We start from the raw sequence: 25812 nt of genomic DNA on the forward strand, positions 1-25812 counted from the left end.
TATTAAAAGAGAAAAACTTTCTAAAGCATTGAGTAAGTCATTAATTTAACAAATATTCATCAAGTGCCTCCTTTGGTACCTGAATAAATGCAATGAGTGTAATACCAAAACCAGAATGGAAAATCTTGGTCCCAGAGAATGAATTAGGCATCAGATGTCCTATTATTAATTTCTCCAAGGACTTCTTTTTCCCTAAACTTCTCATCTCCCTGATTAAAATTCAGGCACTGAGTCTCTTTCGGTTTGATGGGTACAGGTGGAAGTGGGGGACTGGGATTGGGGAACTTTTCCTGATGCATTCACAATTAATTCGAATAAGGAAAATTGAGGTGCAAACAGGAAGACCTCACTAATAGGGTTGCATCTCACTGTTTTTAATCACTCTTCTGCTTGTTATTTTGTAGTTGTTGAACCTCCTTCAAATTTGATTGCCACGGAAGTCTCATCAAAATACGTTAAGCTAAGTTGGAATCCGTCTCCTAGCCCAGTGACTGGCTATAAAGTTCTCCTTACACCCATGACCACAGGAAGCCGACAGCATGCTCTGAGTGTGGGTCCTCAGACGACCACACTCAGTGTTCGTGACCTCTCAGCAGACACAGAATACCAGATCAGCGTTTCTGCCATGAAGGGACTGACATCCAGTGAACCGGTTTCAATAATGGAGAAGACTCAGCCAGTGAAAATTCAAGTGGGTGAGTTAATGGGTGTATCACTGAGTTTGGAATACCTGAAGGTCCATTTGATAGTATGCCTTCCTGGTTCAGGTTTACTTTTAAACAAAATGTTTGCAACAGTTTTCTTTTAAAGAAGGCTGCTTACTAAGAAAACCGGATACCATAGACCTTCCATATGTGAGGTTCCATATCCACAGATTCAGCCACTGTGTGGTCTGACGTTGGTTGAATCTGCAGATGCGGAATCCGTGGATCTGGAGGGCTTACTTCCCTGTGCCATTTTATAGAATGGACTTGAGCATCCCTGGAGTTTGGTGTGGGGAAGGAGGTCCTGGAACCTATCCCCCAAGGATGCAGAGGGACAGCTGTATCTATATTTTATTGATTAATTTGTATTTGTTGAACTTTAATGGGCTTTCTTTCTTTTTACAGAATGCTCACGTGGTGTGGATATAAAAGCCGATATTGTGTTTTTGGTTGATGGTTCCTATAGCATTGGGATTGCAAATTTTGTTAAAGTTAGAGCCTTTTTGGAAGTTCTCGTAAAAAGTTTTGAGATTTCACCAAATAGGGTACAGATAAGTCTTGTCCAGTACAGCCGGGATCCTCATACTGAGTTCACATTGAAAAAATTCACCAAAGTTGAAGATATACTTGAAGCAATAAACACCTTCCCCTACAGAGGAGGATCTACCAACACTGGGAAAGCAATGACTTACGTTAGAGAGAAAATATTTGTGCCGAGCAAGGGTTCAAGAAGCAACGTCCCAAAGGTCATGATTCTTATCACGGATGGAAAATCTTCCGATGCTTTCAGAGACCCAGCTATAAAACTAAGGAATTCAGATGTTGAAATCTTTGCGGTTGGTGTGAAGGATGCTGTTCGCTCAGAATTAGAAGCCATTGCCTCTCCTCCTGCTGAGACCCATGTGTTCACAGTGGAAGATTTTGATGCTTTTCAGAGGATATCTTTTGAACTCACACAGTCTATCTGTCTTAGAATTGAGCAAGAATTGGCAGCTATAAAGAAAAAAGGTCAGTAGACTTTGTAAAGTAAAAGTTATCTCTTCATGAACAAAGCATTTTTGGTTCTAAAGTTGTGGATAATATGCTTTGTCAATTCTTTTTATCTATAGGAAAAAGTAACTTTCCTATGTTATTGAAAACTACTGAACTTAGCTCATTTAGCTCTGAGATATGCCTTTCTCCTGGGTATGGGTCAGGTATTTATTGGTGAAAAAGCTGTTTATCCTAAGAGTCATGAGCTGTTTTTGATCTTAGATCCTCAGTCAGGGCGGGGAACCAGCTTTATCAAACCCATTTGTCGCATCCAATTCAATAACCACGAATTGAGTGTCTACCATGTGTTAGATGCGGAGCTAGTTGCTTTGAATCAAAGGCGACTGGAACATAGTCCTGGATCTTTGAATCCTTCTTATGCATTCTCTTTCCTGGACCATTTTTGGGCATCCTTCCTCACATCTGGAATTCCCTATCCTTTTTTCTTCATTTGTCCAAATTATGTTTTTCAACATTCGATTAAAAGTCCCATCTCTTTCATCAAGCTTCTTAACTGTTCTAGGGCTATAACACTTATCACTTGTAGTCATTTGGCATTCAAATATACTACTTTGTTTTGTTAATAACTTTACACTCTCTTGTCTCTCCAATTTGATTGTATGTCCCCTAAGGATAGTGAGTGTGCCTTAAACATTGCGCCTTCCTATGATTTAGTTTAATAAATATTCTTTTGTTAGGAAAAAATGTTAAATTATTACTTTGAAATATCTGTCTACCACCAAAGGTTAATATCTGATTGCCCGGCATGAATGGGAACATTTTGATGGTTCATTTTAGGTCTGTTACTGTTTAAGTATTCCCGTTGTGGGCAGGACCATTCCATTAGCGCTTTGTCTTAAGAAGCTCAAAACTCTAATTCAGTTTTAACTGGTTATTTAAACACATAACTTAGTATTATGAATGGTCAAGACAAATGATCAGGACCTCTTTGCGGGGCTGTGAGTGAGAGGCTTTCTCTCAGTGGTCTTGTGTGCAACGTTTACTCAGTGCATTGGTCTCAATGACCACTCTCCCAAATGAATGTAAGGCATTTGAAAATGTGTGTAGTCATTAGGTCCATTTTTGCTTTATAGATTTAAAAATTTTAACTATGTCCTTTTTTTTTTTTCCTTAACAGCTTATGTGCCTCCAAAGGATCTTAGTTTTTCTGAGGTGACTTCCTACAATTTGAAAACCAGTTGGTCTCCTGCTGGAGAAAATGTTTTTTCATACCACATCACCTACAAGGAGGCTACTGGGGATGGTGAGGTGACAGTGGTGGAGCCAGCCTCGAGCACCAGTGTCGTTCTCAGCAACTTGAAGCCAGAGACCCTGTACCTGGTCAACGTGACCGCGGAATACGAGGATGGCTTCAGTACACCCTTAGCTGGAGAGGAGACCACCGCAGAAGGTGTGAGAGGGTTCTCCACTGTTTTCCCCAAACTAACAGTTTATTGTAGAACAAAGTTACCATTTGAAATAACCATCTGCTTTATAGTCCAACACTGTGAATGCCTTCGTAAGATTCAGTACCTTTAAAACACAGCTACTCATAGATCTTTATTTATTTATTTATTATTTATTATTTATTTTTGGCTGTGTTGGGTCTTCGTTTCTGTGCGAGGACTTTCTCTAGTTGTGGCAAGCGGGGGCCACTCTTCATCGCGGTGCGCGGGCCTCTCACTGTCACGGCCTCTCTTGTTGCGGAGCACGGGCTCCAGACGCGCAGGCTCAGTAGTTGTGGCTCACGGGCCCAGCTGCTCCGCGGCATGTGGGATCTTCCCAGACCAGGGCTCGAACCCGTGTCCCCTGCATTGGCAGGCAGATTCTCAACCACTGCGCCACCAGGGAAGCCCTCATAAATCTTTTTAAAAAGAGAAAAACTCTTAAGTAAAAGACCCTAGATTTATTGTGATGAATTTGAGGTTGAGACATAGAGAACTGTTAATAATTATGGAACTAACTCTGGAAATACTGCTTATCTAGCATTTTCTGTCCCATGTACCAACAGTGTCTTGTTCAGATACTTCTGAAACTACCAAACTTCTGATGGTGAATATATATTACCAAAATTTTTTTCTTTTTTAAAATTGTGGTAAAATATACCTGTATATACGTAAAACATAAAATTGACCATTTTAACCATTTCAAGTGTACATTTCAGTGGCAATTAACACATTCAATGGTTGTGCTAACATCACCACATTCATCTCCAGAACTTTTTCATCTTGCAAAACTGAAACTCTCTACCTGTTAAGCAATAACTTTCCATTCCTGCTACCCTCTGTCCCCCCGACCATGGCAACAAACATTCTGCTTTCTGTTTCTATGAATTTGATGACTCTAGGTTTCCATATGAGTGGAATCATACAGTATTTGTCCTTTGGTGACTGACTTATTTCACTTAGCCTAGTGTCCTCAGGGTTCATCAGTGCTTGTAGCATGTGTCAGAATGTTCTTTCTTCTATGGCTGAATGATATTCTGTTGTTTGTATGTACCAACATCGGTGGACACTTGGGTTGCTTCCACCCTTTAGTTATTGTGGATAATGCTGCTAAGAACATGGGTGTACAAAGTTTACCAGATATTTTAAGCAATATTTGTTTAGATGTGTCCACTTCACTGGATAGATTTGAGTACTTTCTGATACATTTCTCTACATTTGACATTTAAAGGATTCCAATGAACCTGGTTAGAAGGCCAGCACCAGACAGTTACTCTTGATGTATACAGTGAATATTACAGGAGATATCAGTCATTCTCCTCCATTTTTATTTGGTACAGAAGAGGCTGAAACAGCAGCGTGAGCAATTTTAGTTACAAAGAAGTACTGGCTGACAGGGAGGGCATATGTTGGTCTACTTGCTGATAAAAGCCAGAGAATCTTTTCTCTGAAAAAATTTTCAAGTAAGATTGATTTTTCTTTTGTGCATGGTTTAGGTATATTTCTGCCTGAAGGCTAGTAGATAAACTAAATGGCCTAAGATGTCTTCTTGTCTTATGATTTTTGTGATAGTATAACCTAACAGTCCACACTTAGATATTTATGACTTTCTGATGATTTCTCTGTAATGCCCACATTGCGGCTTCATGAGCCTGGCCCTCTTTCTTCAGCACTTTGGGATGGGGATGGAACTATGCCTCAAGAAGAAATTGAAGTCTAAAGGGTTTTTGAACAGAGCCAACTATATTCGTTTACACTCTAGTTTTTGGTCATTGGGCTACTACAATAGAATTTGGTAATACCTTCCCAATTCTGCTGTCTGTACTGAAATCTGAGATTTAGATTTTCTTTTGTCAATAAGGAAGTGTCTGATTCAATACCTTTATTAGACTAGCAGTTATTGAGCTTCTGCCATGTGTCAGGTACTATGATAATTGTTTCCATGGATTGTCTCATTTAACCGCCTCAGTAACCCTACAGATAGTCACATTTTTACTGTTGGGTAATCTGAGACTCAAAATTACACATTAATTAAATTTCAGAGCCAGCATTCAAATCCATCAGTTTTGTTTTAACTCATTTAGTCTTTTTCCTTGCCATATTGAATGAATCATGGATGTAAGTCTGCCACCTGCCATTTCTTTCTTTTCTTGAGATATACAACTCCTTTTTCCCTGGAGTGGTCTATTGGTGTGTTGGACATTTAGATAAACTTCTAATTGTATGTGAGGTGCATGCAGATATATTGCACTGTGGTCTTCCCCAGTAGATTTAGTTCATCTTTCCTGACTGTGTTGTCCATATGAACAATTTGCTTCTTAAACAAAAAGGTCATTAAACCACAAAATCAAATGATGTTCTCATTTGGGCGTAACGGAGATTTCATTTAAGACTGTCAGTGTGTGGATGTTACTTACATTGCAGTTTAACCTCGGGATTTAGATTCAAGTAGCATTCATTAGGTACCTACAATGTATTTGGTCTAGCACATGTATGGTCTAATTATTCTCACGGCAAATGACTGTGCAGATAAAAAAATGAGTTGTGGGACTGATTGGATAAGAGAGTTTGTTCAAGTGGGTAAATGTGGTAGACCTGGGTTTTTAGGTATTATTCTCCTACTTTTCTGAGAAAATCTAGTAAGAGTGAAAGCCTTGTTACTTACATTTGAAGAAACAGATTGTTTTTATTTTTGAATTTTATGTCAACATTAATTTACAATTTCATAGAGTATTTATGATATTAAAAGTTTACTGTTATATACCTCTTTATCTGATTAAAAAGTTGACAGTACTTCTTTTCTTTCTGGGTATTGCGGAGTGTTTGCTCTTTCAGAATCTAGTTAATATCTGGCTAAATGCATGCAGGAACCAGGATGTTTGTCAAAAAACTGCTCATGGATTTGCTGAGAGAAATGCTGTAATTTAGTGATCAAAAACTAGTGTTTTATTTGTCGCATAAAATCAGTCAACTTGTTATTTTTTAAATTTCAGTAAAAGGAGCACCTCGAAACCTAAAGGTGACGGATGAGACCACAGATAGCTTTAAAATTACCTGGACTCAGGCTCCGGGGAGAGTCTTAAGGTATCGAATTATCTATAGACCAGTTGCTGGTGGAGAAAGCAAAGAGGTTACCACCCCAGCCAATCAGAGGAGGAGAACGCTGGAGAACCTGACACCAGACACAAAATATGAAGTATCTGTAATTCCTGAATACTTCTCAGGATCTGGCTCTCCGTTGACTGGAAATGCAGCCACTGAAGAAGGTAGAGGAAATATGCTCATCATTTGTTAACAACCGAAATCTTAGACTGTAGGAGAAGCTTCGGACAACTATCCAGATGCTGTGGGCCATGAAACACTTTGTCTCAATTATCTGAGTACCTTCGATGGTAGTCCTATTAGACTTGACTTACTCAAATATTTGACTTACTCATGACAGCATTTATTGGTGTCAAAAGAACCTGAATGCTATGAGATGGTCCAAATATTCTTTCAAAATAATATTATTAAATATTCTAATATAAACTGAAGGATGACTAGGGATTAAAAATCAAACCGTTATGTACCATTGAGACAGATTACATATTGTTTCTTCAGGAAGATTTAAGAATATTCACATGTTTTTATTTAAATGGAATGGTTAGGCTCCTAGGATAGATTCTGATATTAGTTGCAAATTATTAACATTTAATGTGTGGTTTCATTGAGGAAAATTAAGACACTCTTAATTTTCATTTTATTCCTTATCTTTAAAGTTTTTAAAAAATAATAATAACTACATATTAGCAATAATGAAGTTATTAAACAACTATTTGTATCAGGTTCTGTGCGAAGAGCTTTTCATATATTATCTCATTTAATCCCTGCATAGAATCTATGAAGTTGTTACTTTTTTATCCCAGTTTTACAAAAAAAATTGAGGCTAAGGGAACTAAATAATAGCTCAGAGTCATGTTGCTCATAAGCGGTGAATCTGAGTTTGTGGACTTTCTCGCCCTTGTGCAGACACTCACGTTCTAGCTGGCCCTGCGTCACTACTTCCCTCCTGGTACAGCCTAGCTAGTTAGCCTCTCCTGCAGAGACACTTTCTCTTTCCACCTGCTGTCTTCCTCCTCTCTTCCCTCTGGGAAGTCACCTCTCTTTCACTCTTTCCAGTTGGGGACCTAGGGCTCTTTGTGCCAGGCACCAGAAGAAGACCCAGTGACGCTTCATCTTTCTGTTTTCTGGAGTTAAAGTGGCTGGCGATGTGCGCCTGCTGGTGAGAGTCATAGACTTGGGTGCCTTGAGACCCTTCAGAGACCACATGGCCACTGTACCAGGAAAGGCATGAAAAGCCAAACATAGTTGCAAAGAGATGGGCAGCCCAGCCCTTGAGTTTTATCCAAGACTCGACCTCACTTGGGCTGTTTCCTCTCATATATTTTTTTCTAGGGATGGCATTCATTTTTATCATTTATCATTTTTATCACATTGGTGTGTTTCCTGGCCATCACATTTAGATGTTCATAGCATTGTGCTAACAAACCCTTTTTATTGATGATTTCTTAGCAGAGTTAAAATCTCCATTGTGATACTGATCAACACATATACATTTTATAGTGCTTTGTTCCACTTTTAGAGAAAACATTGAAGTTTTTACATGAAAGATTCTAACATGAAAGACTTTAGCATGTGTAAATACGGAAGAGGAATTAGATGGCTTTTGCTTTGTTTCTACTGACACATAGGGCCCAATTTAGAGATGCTTAAACTCTTCTGGCTAGTCAATAGTTACAATAGCCATAATCTCACCTAGGATATAAATTTGATTTCATATATATATATATACACATAATATATATATATAAAGCAACAAAGTGTATTTTAAGTCATTTTATCAAATAATGAGTTTTGATGTTGTTGTTATTTTTTAATGAAGTTAGAGGGAACCCAAGAGATTTAAGAGTTTCTGACCCTACGACATCAACTATGAAATTATCTTGGACTGGAGCACCAGGAAAAGTGAAACAGTATCTCGTCACATACACCCCCGTGGCAGGAGGCGAGACTCAAGAGGTCACTGTGAGGGGAGACACAACCAATACTGTCCTGAGAGGATTAAACGAAGGGACACAGTATGCCTTATCTGTGACAGCCTTGTATGCGTCTGGGGCTGGAGATGCCCTTTTTGGAGAAGGGGCAACGCTTGAAGGTAATTACTGTCATATTTTATAGAAATCCCTGAGCTTGCTTGTGATCGCATTTAGGGAGCTTAAAATGTATTCAGAGAATGAAATCTGGGAATGTACGATCCTTTCTCTTAAAAGGAATTTGTATTGAAAAATAAGTAGTCATAAAACTGCCTCTTATTCAGAGACGTAGAATGTAAGCTACTGAAAAAATTAAATTTGATTGGGGAGAAGTGTATTGGGGAGCTGAGTGCATGGTAAAGCCGTAGAAATGTGTCTGCAATGCCATGGGCTGGTTAAATGGAGAATAGGTGTGTGACACTTGGGTGGGCAGGGGCCTTGGGAAACGTTTGCGGAGGAAGAGGGTTTGGATTGTCCAAGGTAACACAACTGCTGTCATCACCCAGGAGCAGGTAGAAACCTTTTTTGACTCTCAGCCTCTTTTCATGCACCATGCATATAAGCAGTCATAATAGCTTGAAAAATGTGAGAATCCAAGTTACTGTTGATTTGTTTCCTAAATGATCTCTAAAATGCAGTTCAGGGTTAGAAGTTCAACGTTAATGGAGTACTTAGTAAGAACCATCAAGACCGGAGCTGTTTCCTTGGTTCTCTGGAGTTCATTGTCAGAGGGCTTCATATTTCTTAGGCTCTTCTGAACTATAATGGCAGCTTCGATTTGACTCACCACAATCACAAAGTAAGTCCTGTGTGAGACAAAATACAAATTTAACTTAACCACAATGAGAATGGATTGTAGTGTTAAAAAGAATTATCCGTGGATGGTTCCAATGATGACTCAGTTCCATAGTTGGGGGCCTAAATGGGAGATCAGGTATAGCTTTCCTTTTGTTATCACCATCTTTTCTATGACTTATTTAAAATAATTGTAGGAAGAAAATAAATCTGAAGTATCTTTTGTAAAGTGAGATCACAGTGATATTAGGCAAAATATCCATCAAATTTAGTGGATCCAAGAGCTTGGAGGACTGTATATGTTATGATTAACAGGGACGAGGCCTACAAGAGGCAGTTTTGATTAAAGCGTCAAGACTTAGTTAAAAAATAAAAACAAATAGACAAAAACATTCTAATCAGAATTCTATCTCTAATAGTCATCAAGAGTTGAAGTCCAATACTCTGTGAGATTTATTATTAGAAGAGGATTTAAACGAAAGATTAAATATCAGTGTGTAAAGTACTGATTATCAGAAGAGTCCTGGTTTGGCTACCTTGCCATGTGACCTTGAAATAATCCCTTAACCCTGCTGAGCCTCAGTTTACCCATCTATAAAGAGGGGATGACCACTGTTCCCCCTTCCTCCCAGACTTACTGTGGAGATCAAATGGGAGAATGTAAGTGAAACGCTTTGGGAACTCTAAAATACCCCATGTGTATGAAATTTATCAAGGGGAAACAACATTCACTTTAGAACTGATATCTAAAAATACAGCTTTTGTAAGTATTTCAAAGATATTGATTGGTTACTCTAAAGTCTTGAAACTAATGAGAGAAATGGAAATTGCCTTAATTATGGAGACATAATCCAAACAACAAAAGCATGTGATCTTCATATCTGGAGCAACATTCAGAATTTCTGAGAAGATTGTCCTTTTCTTTTGACCTTTGAAGTTCTCTTTCTCATGTGCTTTCTACAGGCTTTCAACATAGATTATTCATAGGATTTTTTAAGGATCAACTTTTGAGCTTTTATTTTTATAGAATAGTTGTAGATTATTTATATTTGCGAACATTTCTCCCTTATAAAGGATATCTTAGAAATAATTTAATAGTTTTACTTCTGCTTGTACCTTTTAACCTGCTGATATTCTTCTGCATTTCTTACTTTAAAAATATATTTATATTCAGTCAAAAATCTTGATTCTAAAGATTAAGGCATCTTTACTAAGAATAATGTATTACCAATTTTGAGAAAATAAAATGCACATTTTAACTTAACAGCAAACATATACTACTGGGTGATGATTTTTCTAGGCCAGGTGTATAGCTAAATTGTTTATAGTTTTATGCCTTTGCACATGTGGTATAGAAAATCTACCAACTTGTATGCATGTGTGAGTGTGCACACACGTGTATCTGATCAGAAATAATCTCGATGGGAGATACACAGGTAGTAAAATAAATTTAAAAATTACTGTTTCCCATTCCCTGAGAAGGAAGAAAGCTAGATGATTTGCAAGTTCCCTTTAAAAATATAGTTAATTCATAACTAAATTGTAAGAGTAGATTTTTTTCCATTGACACCAAAGCTCTTTACTATAGTGAAGGATTAGAGAAATTGCTGCCAGCCTGATTTTATTAACATATTTATCTCATTGCATGATGTGTGGTAAACTTGAGGAATATGTGAAAGCATAGTTGTGACTAAGTGAAAATAATAGAAGATTTGTGCCCCTGGTTATTCTATTTCATTTTATTATATTAACCTAGCCAAATCCACATACCATATACAGGAATAGGATATGATGGTAAATGCAGGGAATGGAAAGCCCAGAATCAGAGCCAGGCAACTGCTTTTGAGGGTTGCTGTTTTTCTAATCTGTTTTTCTCTTGGGAGAGGAGGTGGTTAGAGCAGACCTCAAAGGAATGTTTCTTCCATCCAGAAGCATGGCTCAGCCAGCAAGGGCATTCTGTGGGTTGAAAATTTTATAGATTGACTGAAGTGCATTCTATTCAATTAAAAAAGAATTAAAAAACATAATTAGTGTGGTCTACAACCATCCCTAACTTGAATCTGTTTCCTAGTGCTTTCTTGAAATGCCGCCAATGATCAGAAAATTCCCCTGTCCCTGGAAGAGAGATTTATTAGCATTGGCGTTGGGGAAGTTCATGGTTGGCCCCAGTACTGTATGAAACAGATTCACAAAGCCAGAGTTTATTACCATTTCAGATCCAAACTTCAGAGGAATCTGAGCACAAACTATTAGGTTTGATTTACATTGTTTCTTACTCCTGTTGTTGGTAAAGTGGGTTTAATGTAATTACTAAAACACTGCTGTACATGCAAATGAACTTCAAGTCTTGAAAGAACTTTTGGTTGTCACTGTTAGTGTTTACAGAGAGGGAAACCTGCTCTTATAAACCTCGAAACGAATAATGCCCATTTTAATTCAGAGATTACCACAAGTGAATGAAAATTTCAGTTTTGGAATAATACAGTTCTTTTATTTTTGAGTGTGTTTTTTGGCTATGGAAAAGATGATTTTTTCAGAATTTCCTTTGTTTCAGTTGCCATAGCAACTCTCCAGTGTCCTACACATGAATGGCTTCCTATACATCAAAGCAAGCTAACTCAGCTGAGATTTTGTTACAATGAGGTTTTCAGCACATTACAGGAGTTCTTCTGCAAGATGTTGAATGACATGGGGCCCCTCCAAGATGGACTAAATAAGGCCTCTATGTTTTCCTAGATTTACTGCTGTCTCATAATTTGAAAAATCATACATTCTGCGTATAACAACACTGATGTTTCCAGGGAACTTTAGCACAATCACCAAACAGTAATTCATATTTTCTTTTCTGCAAATCAATGGCTTATCAGAGAAAAATCTATATTACATCAGAGAGGTGACACTTATGGAAGAAATCTCACCCGGGCTTTGAGGTTGAAGGTCCATTTAATTGTTTAGGGGTTTTATAGAACTATGTGCTGCTTAAAGTAACTAAGTTAACTGATCAATAGTGAACTTTGTCCTTTGGAATGGTGACTCCAAGTCGTTGGTTGTAAATCAAGTGTGTTTCCACATGAACGTTATCCAGAGCAGGTCGTCTGTATTCTGCTGTGGAAAGTTGGATGACTTTGAGCTGAGCTCTAACGGAAAAGACAAATTGATTCAGAAGAGGGTTTACATTACATTTTCAATTTAACTTCTATTTTTGAAAGTGGTATGGGAAACTCAATGGAAGCCGGCTGGAACCATCTATAAGGTGAAAATAGAGTTTCATTTCATAATGATTAATATTTCCGTTATCATCATTGGCTAATTTGTGTATAATTATGTTTGAATTGGATGACGATTTGCTTTTTAGAAAGCAAATGGAAAAGAGCTAAGGAAATGTAGGAAAGTTACTTAAATGAGGCCTTAGTTCTTTGGCCTCATCTGTGGAAAAAGTAGAATCAACCCTCTGTGGATGTTCAGATCATGAGAAATGCACCTGTCTAATTACTTGCCCCAGCAGCACAGAGATGCATGCACGCAGGCACCAGAAATGATGCCTTTTGAATATATGTGAGTATGTCCTGTAATCAGATCAGAAATACTGAGTATCAAAATTTCAAAAACTGATGCATTTTGTTTGTTTAAATTTATGACAGAAAAGCATTGTTATTCCTTACATCTATCCTGGTACTATACTGGGCAGAACAGAGTAGAAGGGAGAACTATTGAGATGGAATCAAAGGAATAGAGATGAAGGCATGCCGTCATTGCAGAAGATGACTTGTTTGAAACGATTGCCGGATATTCTATTCCCAGAGGTAAAAGTCATATGCAAAGTGCAGGCATATGGTTCAGAACAGCAGAAAACAAGTACCATGAGATTAAAGTATTGAAAACAATGTCACTTAGGTAAAAAACGTGAACAAACCCAAACATCATAAAACATATATTTGTAAGTCTTGGGGCAAAGGGAGAGGAGGAGCTCAAAACAGGGGAGCCTTTGCTGGTGCAGAAGTGGGTCCACGTTTGGGGAAAGGTTGAGACAAAGTGGCAAAAAGTCTCCTGGAGTTGGTTTCTGCTTGCTGCCGCTGTTTCTACGTCTTCCCCTTTTGAAGAATGGTAACCTTTGCTGGGCAGAGGCTATATACTGGTCTTCTTACATCTTTCTTATTCCTCTCTCTTTCCTCTTCCTTCCCAGGTACACTAAAAAGAGACTCTCTTGCAAACCCAATCCAAGCCAAATAATCTCTTTCTGTAGCTACTGATGTCTGAAGTTCCATAGTTTGAGGACAAAACCTACAATTCAATATATTAAGCCAAAGCAAATGCCTGGCTAGGTAACACTTGGGTCAAACCTCATTCACAGGAAAATGTGATCGACACTTGAAGAAGAAACATGCATTGAGAGCCATTTCCTTCTGACGCAGGATGGAGGGGAGGAGACAGTGGTGAAATCCCACTCATGTTATGGGATGGAAAGGGTGTGATGAGAGGCTTCAGTCAACTTCTCCGTTCTCCGAGGGTCAGCCTTGGGCACGTGCCACTACCTAAAGAGTGACTTGTTGTGTGTGGCCATAGACCCATGCGATATAGAAACCATCACGCCGTCCTACACAGCGTCCCTGTGTCCGCCAATTTTGACCAGCTTTGCTTTAATCACACTGGCCTTTATTTCACCACACCTGTCTCTCAGAGTGAAAGCGAGTGTGAGGGTTCCTTCCCACACTGACCAAACAACTTCCAAATAAATGCCCCCAAATGAGAAAAGAGTAGAGAATCGTGGAGGAATTAGGATCACAGAGGAGATCGAAAAGATTTTTAGAAAGCATCAGGGCTCAGGCACATCTCCAGATACTCCAATTTAATTGATCTGGGCATGGCCGAGTCTTTAGCTCTCTGGGTGATTCTGTGTATCTGATCGGGTCCAGTCCAATTATTGCATTGCTGAGGGTCCCAGGGCCCCAGGAGGTGACGGCCTGCTCACCAGGTCCCCAGACCAGCTTGGCCATTTGGCAGCCTGACAGTCAGATCACAGGGTGAATTCAACTGCTGCTTTTTTTGTAAGTTAATATTTGGCGAAGCCAAGTTTCCATGTTTTAAAATTTCAAGGGTTATAGGTCTGATAAAATAGACTTGTCACGAGTACATCATATTCTCAAGATTCGTGGGTGTAATGCAACAGCTTGAAAACCCAACTCCCCCGCTTTTTGGAGAAAAAAGGTTTTTCAATGCATTTGACAACAGTATAAACTTAATATTTAGGATTATTATTATTATTTTTAATTAATTAATTAATTAATTTATGGCTGTGTTGGGTCTTCGTTTCTGTGCGAGGGCTTTCTCTAGTTGCGGCAAGCGGGGACCACTCTTTATCGCGTTGCGCGGGCCTCTCACTATCGCGGCCTCTCTTGTTGCGGAGCACAGGCTCTAAACGCACAGGCTCAGTAATTGTGGCTCACGGGCTTAGTTGCTCCGCGGCATGTGGGATCTTCCCAGACCAGGGCTCGAACCCGTGTCCCCTGCACTGGCAGGCAGACTCTCAACCACTGCGCCACTAGGGAAGCCCTAGGATTATTTTTATCAAATTGACTGATTGACATAACAAGAAACCCATTGAAGCAGCTTATCTTTTCAATCTTGGCTTCTGATTTGAGGTGTCTTTTTTCTTTCTTTGGATTCCACATTTCTTTGTCATGAACATGCAATGTTGCAGTGCCAGTGCCTGCCAGTAATGCCTTTATGCGTGAGACAGAAACTATAATTTTTTGAGGATTTTTTTCTGTGATTGAGAATTTACTTAGTGTTCACTTGAATTAGTGTTGTCATGCCATTAATTGGAACTCAGGAATATTTTTCAGCTAATATTTTATTTGAATCTTAAAAAGTGGTTTTACAGATTCTTTCCAGGACGTTGACAAACCTTACAAAGGCCTTTACTGCAGTTTTACTAGTATTTTGTTCTAGCTTTCCAGGTCTTGAGAGTGTTAACATAGTTGATTAAAATCCATGGGAATACATGTCTTGTGAGCTAGGCTCTTTTTGTTTGTAGCCCAGAAGTATCTTTGTGAATGTATTTTTGCTTCAACCACAGTTCCCTTCCTATTATTTTCTCACAGTGAAATCATTAGCCTGTGTTTGTGAGATTGATGTCGTGTTGCCATGGAAATAAACAATGTCAAATTCAGTGCTATAGAAAGTAGGGAGAAAAACAGGCTGAGAAGCATAACCTTTGGGAAAACTAGAAACTAAAATTATTGTTTGTAAATGACTCCAGTATTAATTTGGAATATAATTCCCATGTTCTAAGCTAACTTTGTCTTATACTTTTTGGGAATGTTATTAATGCAGCTCGTTAGCTCACTTAAATTCAGAATCACTTTCAAGTACTTTCAAGTATTATTTCACAACAGTTGTTGCTAACTGCAACTTAGGAAATTTAAGTGAAGAGGCACATATGAAAAAAGGATGTAGTGTATATCAAGCAAAGGACACATGCTGCAGATTTAAAACTTAGAGACCAGTAGTTGGGCTATCAATGATCAAAACAAAATAAAAAGCAAAAAAGAAAAAAACCAACAACCAAGTCAAACCAAACCCAACCCAACCCAGCCAAAGAAACAATTTGTTTATATTCCTGTAAATAGAGAAGATGTAAAGATGTGTGACCATTTAAGTAGCAAATACGATTAAAGAAGACCTTCAAATGAAGATTAGCCTCAAGTACTGGGGGAAAGAAGTCAGTATGTTCTTGAAAATAAATATTCTAGGTTGCAGTGAAATATGTAACTAATTTCCCTCCAGAGATGAGATGTCCTGTCAGCAGTTGAAGTTATTTATAATGGAGTTAGAATTTTCCATTTCATCTCGGGGTCTGGTAGGATGCCCGGCTCCCATTTTATTTATTTTTCCCTCTGTAATCTACCATATATGATAGGTTTTTGTCCACTAAGATTTCTTTTTCATTTACTGTTATCTTTATGTACTGAAATTTAAATAATTATGAGTATTTTAAAGATACTCATTTTTACTCTGATTCAAGTGAAATAACAGTCTTCAAAATTCTTGTAGCAGCATTATATATCATTTTCTTGAATACACAACAATTACTGGTAAAACGTATGCTGTAGAAGCAGATAGTTTTATATTTATGTCATACTGTGGCATGAACCCTAGTAAAGGTAGCCAATATAAAGTGACCTGTATATTTATTGTACATTTAAATTACGGAAAGTTAGGGTTTTATTGGTAGACATCTGTGTCTCCTATTAAGTCAAGGTTGCCGTGTTTTTCCATTTGGGTTGTACTTTTTTTTTAAATGAGAGAGCCAAAATTTAGCAGCAAGCATTTTTGATTAGCTAGAACAAGTGGTGTGTTTTATTTTGATGACTAGTTGCTTTTAGATTTTCCAGAAGAATTGGTGGTTTTTAGTTTCCTTAGGGTTAAGCTATAATTGGAAATTTGCATTTCTGCTTTTTTTTAGCTTTGTGAACAAATAGAGTTTCCCCCCCAAAAGGATTGTTGGAATTAAGATTTGCAAGTGATATGAGATTGTTGGAGTTACTGGAAGTGGTATGTTGAAACTGAGCTTATTTAAATAAGATAAGAGAGGAAAAGATGATGGTGAAGAAATAAAGATCTTTGTGCACAATAAGGAGAACTGAACTGTAAAATTTGGGGATTTAGATGCTTTGTTTTCCTTTGCACTTCTTTTTTAGGCACGTACTTCTTCATATTTCGATGCCATTCTTGTCCTGAAGGACATTTCAATCTGATTGGACATATGGGGACCAGGGTGATAGGCAGGAATCAGGTATAATTCTAAAGTTTAATCCCATCTTCTGTTCCACTGACAGAATAGGACAGACAGCTTAGAAGGAAGAACTGGGCAACATTAGACAAATTGACTCCAGCAAATCAGGATGTCTACTAGGATGAAGGAGTATTTACATGTATAGTAGACATTAAAAAATGATCCCCCTTTCATTTCTATTCTAGAGCGTGGTTCACCTCAGGATTTGATTACTAAAGATATCACCGACACATCGATTGGTGCTTATTGGACGTCTGCTCCAGGAATGGTTCGCGGTTACAGGGTCTCGTGGAAATCGCTGTATGATGATATTGAGGCTGGAGAGAAGAGTCTTCCTAGAGATGCAATTCATACTGTGATAGAAAATCTGCAGCCAGAGACCAAATACAGAGTTTCAGTATTTGCAATTTACAGTAGTGGAGAAGGAGAACCTTTGAGTGGAGAAGCCACAACTGAATGTAGGTAACAGTCCAAGGGGTTTGAGTGTGTTGGCGCTACCTAATAGCTATCAGCTCATGATAACCACTTGCATTTTGTTTCCTTATATGACAAATGGGGACTAAAAAATTAGGACCTTTAATGAATGTGGTTTAAATTCAGGTTTGTTTTGCATCTAAAATTATATCAAAGTCTGAAATACTGAATCCCTTCCAACTACCTACACAGTTGACCCTTGAACAATGTGAGGGTTAATGTGAGTATAATTTATAGTCGACTCTGCTTATCTGAGGTTCCTCTGCATCTCAGGAAAAAACCAACCTCAGATCATGTAGTCCTGTAGCATTTGCTAGTGAAAAAAATCCGTGTATAAGTGGACCCTCGAAGTTCAAACCTTCATTGTTCAAAAGTGAACTGTGTTTGTCTCTCTCTCAGTCTCTCTCTCTCTCTCTTTTTTTTTTTTTTTTTCTGGTGGAAAGATCAACTAGATAAGAAGCTCGGCTAGTAAAAAGATCAGAAGCTATGGAGACAAAGAAAATTCAGGCACATTTATAACTATATTACCTTGGGCAAGTTCTTGAACCTTCTTTGAGCCTCAGTTTCCTAATGTGTAGAATGCAGCCTCAGATTGTCTTGAGGATTAAATGAAATAACAGTGGGCAAAGCACCAAGCATAGTGCCTAGCTACTTAGAGAAGGTTGAGAAATGATCTGGCTATTGAGACTATGATTGTTATACACCCAAGACTAATCCTAGATTATTTTTACTATGTTTGGGGAGGCTAAATCAAGTCTACTCAGGTTTCTGGGGGCAAAAATTTACCTTTATCTCATTAATATTCTTTCTTGTGAAAAATTTTGAATCACCCTCTCATCATTTATTATCAGGTGGCTAGTGAGAGGTGCGTTGGTATTTCTTAATTGTCTTTCCTAAAAAGTAATTTGTTAAGGATGGGCATTTCTAAGTATTTATAGGAGGAAAGTTTATTCCCATTGTTTGGGAGGATTTTAGGAAAAGGGGAAAGATTGGGGCATTCTTGCATTTCCTTTTATTAGAAAGAATTGGAGGAAAGGGGTGGTTTTTCTGCCAAAGGAGGAGAGAGGGAAACGCCATGAGCAATTTCAATGAAGTCCTGTATCCTGATTTTAGGTTGTCCTTAAATGAAAATCTTTTGGTCTGAGTTCTCTGAGGAATTCATCTTTTTTTTTTTTTTTTTTTTTAAATCACTGGCAAACTCAGTTGGACATGTCTAAGCTTAAATCTGTGTCAAAATTAACCAGATTAAAAAAATCAAACTCCTTATAGGAGATTTAAATACAACAAAAGGCATATTTCTCAGATAGTCACATGATTGGTTTCCATGGTAGTGATTGAAATCTTGTGTCTGAATATATTGGCTGATATAGTTCAAGAAGCTGGCCCAAATTCATCTCTATTTCTGGTAAATGTTCACTTGTTGTAAAGAGAAGCCGTGTTGTAAATTTAGGCCACATATGACACATCTAGCTAAATTTATTTGTAGGAGTGAAGATACAATTCACGTGGCTGAGAAATTATCAAAATTTATGTATTTAGAGGGAAACGTTTTCCAAAGATTCTCCTCCATCATTTCTTCTTGTGAAAAGACTGAATCCTCAGATATTTATTTGGGATTTAAAATCTCCCCAAGGATATGTTTTCGTCCAAAGTAAGTATGTTAGCAGAAATCCTAGATAGACTTTCATCTCTAAGAAGCTGAGCATCTAAGAAATTTTCACTATTTCTTGGCTAATTGATTGATTTAAAGGTGAGTGAACAGAAAAGCCTCTTTTGACCTATGAACAGACTAGGCAGCAATGAAAGTACATTTTCTAGAGATTATGCCAGCTGCTCAAGCAGCTAGGCAAGTACGATGGAAAACAGGAACCTTTCTTTGTTCTACTACCATTTTGTCGTGTTTTGCTTTGCTCTCTTTGTGGAAAGTGAGGTAGTTTAGAAAGTACTTGGAGAAATCTGAGTCAGATGTAGTATATTCAGGTGGTGGATGAGTCCTAAATGGTGCAGATAACTGGGTCGAGTCACTGGGTCATGCTCTTCGAGTTTCTTCTAAACTTCCAAGGAGACATTTTGGAAGTATTTTCAGGAAATATTTTCTGTTTTCACCTGACACTCAGAGACATGGTATGCAGACTGTTGATACAATGAAAACCATGAATTGTGGCTAGAAAGCCAGCAGATGGGAAACTTTCTACTGGCCCTCCAATTATGGCAGCTGGTTTAGCAGAGGTACAGTGGGTGTTGGAAAGCATCTTGTGAGAGTTACTAAAACATGAAAAGAACTTAGAGTGGGAGTATTAACAGCATTTTATAGCGTGTGGCATACCTGTGAATGGAGTGAAAAATCTTGCTTTTTCCTTATGGGAAGCCAGCAAGGATTTTTTTTCTCTCCTTAAAATCCAAAGTTTCCCATTAAATCTAAGATGAGATATGTTGGACTTTATTTAGCTTCAATTCCTCTATTTTAAAGAATTAATTAAAAGTCAGGAATACAATTGAGATCCTTGAAGCATTTCAAGGTATGAAGTACAATATTTGACTATTATTAACATGTTTAAATTTGGGAATATTTTAAAGTTTGGGATCCCACTCTTTTGGGGACATAGGTTTCTTTTTAGACCAATACTCATAAGATTTAAATGTCCATTTTTCTCAATTCTGAGTTGTATGAAATTGGTTTGAGAAATTTGTGTAAGGGAGAGATGTCCTTTTCCACTAAACAAAAGTTGAAGAGATGGAAACAAGAGGTCAGAAAACATATTTTAGCAGAACTCTTTCTAGAAAAGTGTTAGACGCACATTGATTTATTCAACATTTGTAACAGATAGACTGTTCTGTGTACTATTCTTTCCCATACTCTTTCCAAAATCCTATGTAAGGTCTTTACATTTTTTGTTTGAAAATATATATTTTTTTTCTTTTAATAGTTCACTTACCTGGAGAATAGTAATGGAGAATTGAGGATTAACTAAATAAATTTTAATATTTCCAGAAAGTAATGGAATTGGCTGAGAATTCTCTTACTTTCTTTAAACCCTAAAATTAAAAAATTGCAACCAATATACTCTTAGTTGAAATTATATGTGCATCTTTCAGAAAACTAACTCATAACCATATATTGAATTTCTTTACCTATTTTGTCATTCTTACCTTTGCCCTCTGTACATAATATATCTTTTGCTTTTATGGCTGCTGTCAAGATTTTCTTTTTATACTGATTTTAAGTAATTTGCTTATGATATGCCTTGGTGTAGTTTTTTCATGTTTCTTGTGCTTAGGGTTCATTGAGATTGTTGGATCTGTGGGTTTATAGTTATATAAAATTTGAAAATATTCAGACCATTATTTCTTCAAATATTTTATTTATTGCCCCCCACTTTCTTCAGATACTACGGTTCTACATGTACTCGTCTGCTTGAAGTTATCACAAAGCTCACTGCTGTGCTGTTCAGTTTGTCCATCTTTTCTCTTTTCTTGTGTTTCATTTTATTTTTATTTATTTATTTTAAAACATATTTATTTATTTAATTAATTTATTTGGTTGCACCAGGTCTTAGTTGCAGCATGTGGGCTCCTTAGATGTGGCACGCGAACTCTTAGTTGCGGCACGCATGTGGGATCTAGTTTCCTGACCGGGGATCAAAGCCAGGGCCCCTGCATTAGGAGCGCGGAGTCTTATCCACTGCACCACCAGGGAAGTCCCTTGTGTTTCATTTTAGATAGTTTCTATTATCATGTCATCAAGTTCGCTAGTTTTTTTCCTGCAATTTCTAATCTGCTCTTAATGTCACCCTGTGCGTGTTTCATCATAGACATTGTACTTTTCACCTCTAGAAGTTTGGTTTGAGTCTTTCTTATTTGTTCCATGTGTTTACTTAACATGCTTAACATTTCTTCTACCATCATCAGCATATGGAATATAGTTATAATAGCTGTTTTAAAGTCCCTTTTGAATAATTCTGTCATATGCATTATTTGTAGTGCCGTTTCTATTAGCAGAATTTGGTTTCTGGTGAGAGCTCTCTTCCTGACTTGCAGATGGACATCTTCTATGTCCTCACATGGCCTCAGTCTATGCATATTGTGGGGGAGTGGGGGAGACGAGAGAGAGAGAGAGAGAGAGAGAGAGAGAAGGAAATCGAGCTCTCCGGTGTCTCCTCGTTCTCTTATAAGGATTCCAATTCATCAGATTAGGGCCCTACCTTTAGAACCTCATTTAACCCTAATTACCTCCCTACAGGTCCACATTGGAGGTTAAGGCTTTAACATATGAATTTTGGGGAGACACAGTCATTCAGTCCATAACATGGGTAATTTATTTTTCTTTCTTTGCATTCCTGGTAATTTTTATTAGAAGCCAAACATTATGAATTTAACTTTGTTGGGTGTCAGATATTTTTATGTTCTTATAAATATCCTTAAGCCTTGCAGCTAACTCACTTGGAAACAGTTTGATATTTTTGAAGCTTTCTTTAAAACTCTGTTAGAGCTAGACCAGAGAAACCTCTAGTTGAGGGCTAATTTTGCTCCACTACTGGGGCAATGACCTCCTTAGTGTTCTACATGACGTTCTGAGAATTTTGAGGGTTTTTACTCTGGCGAGGGGGAACATTTCTGGCCCTGCATAAACTTCGGGAATTGTTCCCCCTGCTGTTTTTAGGTGCTTCTTCCTCTGGTTTTGGGTAGTTTCCTCATTCATATGCACTGAGTAGTACTGGGTCGAAGACTCAAGGAGGAACTTCTGCTGATTTGGGGAGCTTTTTCTCTGTAGCACCATTTCTACAGGACTTTGCTCCACCAGCTCTAAGTGCCTTGGACTCTCCAGACTCACAAAACTACCTCCTCAAGTAAGGGTGCTTCATCTGGGCGCCCCCTTCCTGTACGGGGGCTGGAAAGTCTCTCCAAGCAATAAGTCAGGGCAACGATCAAACTCCTTCTCATTTGTTTCTCTTCTCCCAGAGACCATGGTCCTGTGCTGCCTGATGTTCAATGTCTGAAGAATGTTGATATATATGTATACATATATATTTTAAAGTTTTTCAGGTTTTTTTTAGTTGTTTCAAGTGGTTCTTGCCTGTTTGAACATGAAAAAAAATTTTTTAAATTAATTAATTAATTTACTTTTGGCTGTGTTGGGTCTTCGTTTCTGTGCAAGGGCTTTCTCTAGTTGCGGCAAGCGGGGGCCACTCTTCATCGCGGTGCGCGGGCCTCTCACTATCGCGGCCTCTCTTGTTGCGGAGCACGGGCTCCAGACGCGCAGGCTCAGTAGTTGTGGCTCACGGGCCCAGTTGCTCCGCATCATGTGGGATCTTCCCAGACCAGGGCTCAAACCTGTGTCCCCTGCATTGGCAGGCGGATTCTCAACCACTGCACCACCAGGGAAGCCCTGAACGTGAAAATTTCTTTTAGAATCAAAAATGATTCTTTGCAGTGTTTCCTTCAGCTTAGTCTCTCTCTCTAGAAGATACTTACGACCTTTGAATGCTGAGAATACAGAACTGAATGAAATGATCCTGCTTATAAGCTCAATTAGGTATAAGAAGAGGGACGTATGGGCTCTTTGTGGATGTTGGGTGACCTGTTTCTGATACAGTTATTAATAAAAGATAATTTAATAAATAATGTTTATTGTATATTAATCAAAACCTTCTTACATACAGTGCTTTCTAAAGCTACTCAGTGTATACTAATTTATCTCCAGAGCCCTTGAGATATTTTTCTGTGTCAGTTTCCTGTTCCTTTGTGCTGATAGTCTTACGTGTTCACGGCAGTCACAAAGGATGGTGTTAACTGCAGTCGCTCTGGCTAGTCATTTATGCATTGTTCTTTTTTCTGAAAAGACTCAAGGAATATTTCTGACCCTGTATTCGTGATTTTTAGTATTCTGCACACTGTAATTTCTACAGGAATTCTTTACAGATGGAAATATAATAAAAATTCTAAAAGCTCATCTCCAGAAATGGGTGTTTTCTTTCCTAAAGTCCCTGGAATGCAAATACGAAATCCTTGCAATATGAATTTCCATTTTTTAGTTATTAGCCAGATAAAGAGAAAACATCTCACTGTGACCTCACTGAGATTAGGCTCACATGCCATCTTGAACTTAGGAGAGCTCACAGTGCTAAGTAAAGGAATAGCGTACGTATTTAAGAAACCACACGTAGCGTCTTGTCACATAAATGGGGAGGTGGACATAAACATTTTCTTTCAGCACAATATACATTGTAATCTTCCTTTCATCTCACAGTATCCGATGATTTGAAAACCTTGAAAGTGGATGAAGAAACAGAAAACACAATGAGAGTTACCTGGAAACCAGCACCTGGGAAAGTTGTTAACTACCGTGTTGTGTATCGCCCCCGTGTGGGCGGGAGACAGATGGTTGCCAAGGTGTCACCCACCGTCACCTCAACAATGTTAAAGCGACTTCAGCCCCAGACCACGTATGACATCACAGTTCTCCCAGTTTACAAGACAGGAGAAGGAAAGGTTAGGCAAGGATCAGGAACAACAGGTATAAAACCATAATAATTTTTTTGGAAAAGTGTGTAATATTTTAAAGGGAGATTTTAATACATCTACTTCATTTGTAAATGTCTAAAATGGAGTCTGTAATAAGTTATATCATAATAGTTAGGTAGGATGCCTAATTAGCCTATGATTTTTACCAATCTAGTTCCTGGTAAAATGATTCTCCATATTAATGTTCTAATGCTAATCTAATCTTCTGAATTGTGAGTACTATTTATACTTCCACTTGGGTAGCACTCTACTCTATTATTCTGATTTTTATCGGGTATTATAGCTTGTGCTTTCTGACTTAATCCTTTTTATAAATGTATATTTTGAAGCATTTTGTTTGTGATGATTGCCATGTATATCACTTAGATATTTTGGATTCAACTTATTATTGTAGGGGCTAAAAAAAACCCCCAAAGCCTAGGCTTATGGATAATATTTTAACATCTATTATCTTTCCAGCCTCTCGATTTAAATCACCCAGAAACCTCAAAACATCTGACCCAACCATGTCAAGCTTCCGGGTGACTTGGGAGCCTGCGCCTGGGGAGGTCAAGGGTTACAAGGTCACATTTCACCCCACGGGAGACGACAGAAGACTGGGGGAGTTAGTGGTTGGACCATATGACAACACAGTTGTTTTGGAGGAACTTAGGTGGGCATGAACTCTATCCCGTTTTTGTTCACGGATTGTGCCTTCCACACATGGTCACTCATGTGTCCGTTTGCCGGCAGAGTATTTAAAATCAGCCAAAGTTGCTTTCTCACTCTTGGTGCTGCTGAAGTTGAGGTTAGGGTTCAGAGACTCGAATTTAGGCCTGAGCAGTTGTACTCTTTTAATGACTTTTGTTATTAAGTGATCAGGAGTGGTGTTTTTTTTCAGCAACACCCTGCTTTTTAAAAATTAACATCCACATTGCACGATTTCACCAAAAGCAGTTTATCACCAGCCAGCCTTATGGAAATGTAGGGGTCCCCATGCCTTCTGGAAAGGCCCAAGGTGAATGACACTGAGATGCGAGCGTGCATCCTCTCCCAGGGTGGGCTGCAGGAGTCAGGGGGCAGGCCTTTGCTCTTGGGCTCAGCTGGGAGGATTGGGGAAGGGGGGGCTGATGCAAGCTCTTGCTGCAGGCTGTGTGGTGGGAAAGAAGGAGGTTTGAGTTGGAACAGCAGCATTCTTCCCAGTAAAAAGAACAGACTGCTATGCATTGCCTAGTGGAAAGTTGGTTTGTTCCAACGATTCATTCAACAATATTGAAATCTGTATAAATGCTTGATATTTACTTTTATCCGAATAGGGAGGATGAAATTTATTGAGCCTCCTACGTGCCAGGCACTGTGCTAGGTGCTGTATGTTCCCTTGCAAGTACACCATTTAAATTGTTTTCTTAAAGCGCATCACTTAGAAGCAATAAGAGTGAAAGCCCGATCCTTCCCTGACTTGCTCAGTGGGAAGGTGGGGATTCTACATCTAGTGGAAAGGCAAGGTGGAAGCTGGTGCCGTGAACCCCTAGTATTCTCTAGAATGCTGGCGGGCTAGTTTCCCTTGACACCTCATAGTGTGGGCTTAGACTAGAATGTGATGGAAATTAGTTTCCTTCTCCTGCAATGTTATGTATTATAAGTTCCTCTGAGTGAAAGTTTGTAAATCAAGATGAATGTTTATAACAAAGCAAAAAAAAAAAAAAAAAAAGCTACCACTTGAGGTTATTATGCATACAGACTATATATTTTAACATTTCAGGGCAGGTACCACCTATAAAGTAAATGTTTTTGGAATGTTTGATGGAGGAGAAAGTTCACCACTTGTTGGACAAGAAATGACAACTCTCTCTGACACAACTGTAATGCCAGTTTTATCCTCCGGTAAGAAATTGAGTTACATTCCCCTAGGAAAAGTCAGTATTTTGCAACTTTTTTCAAATATGAATTGTTAGGTGAATCATACCATGAAAATTGACTGTTAAATTTTACAC

General features: G+C 38.3%; 1 protein-coding gene across 5 annotated transcripts in view; it reads left to right on the forward strand.

Annotated features, from left to right (window-relative positions):
- Positions 1-25812, forward strand: part of COL12A1 (collagen type XII alpha 1 chain) — a 149657-nt gene that overhangs the window by 48679 nt on the left and 75166 nt on the right. For 4 of the 5 annotated variants that reach the window (XM_059941783.1, XM_059941785.1, XM_059941782.1 and 1 more), the window contains 9 exons: positions 405-695; positions 1110-1712; positions 2875-3147; positions 6175-6447; positions 8103-8375; positions 17029-17301; positions 23565-23831; positions 24299-24491; positions 25581-25702. The exons of the other annotated variant lie outside the window; for it this stretch is intronic. In XM_059941783.1, the coding sequence (XP_059797766.1) occupies positions 405-695; positions 1110-1712; positions 2875-3147; positions 6175-6447; positions 8103-8375; positions 17029-17301; positions 23565-23831; positions 24299-24491; positions 25581-25702 (2568 nt within the window). The remainder of the gene's footprint in view (positions 1-404; positions 696-1109; positions 1713-2874; positions 3148-6174; positions 6448-8102; positions 8376-17028; positions 17302-23564; positions 23832-24298; positions 24492-25580; positions 25703-25812) is intronic. 5 annotated transcript variants of the gene reach the window in all.

This window comes from Balaenoptera ricei, chromosome 12 (assembly GCF_028023285.1).
Source record: "Balaenoptera ricei isolate mBalRic1 chromosome 12, mBalRic1.hap2, whole genome shotgun sequence".
NCBI lineage: Eukaryota > Metazoa > Chordata > Mammalia > Artiodactyla > Balaenopteridae > Balaenoptera > Balaenoptera ricei.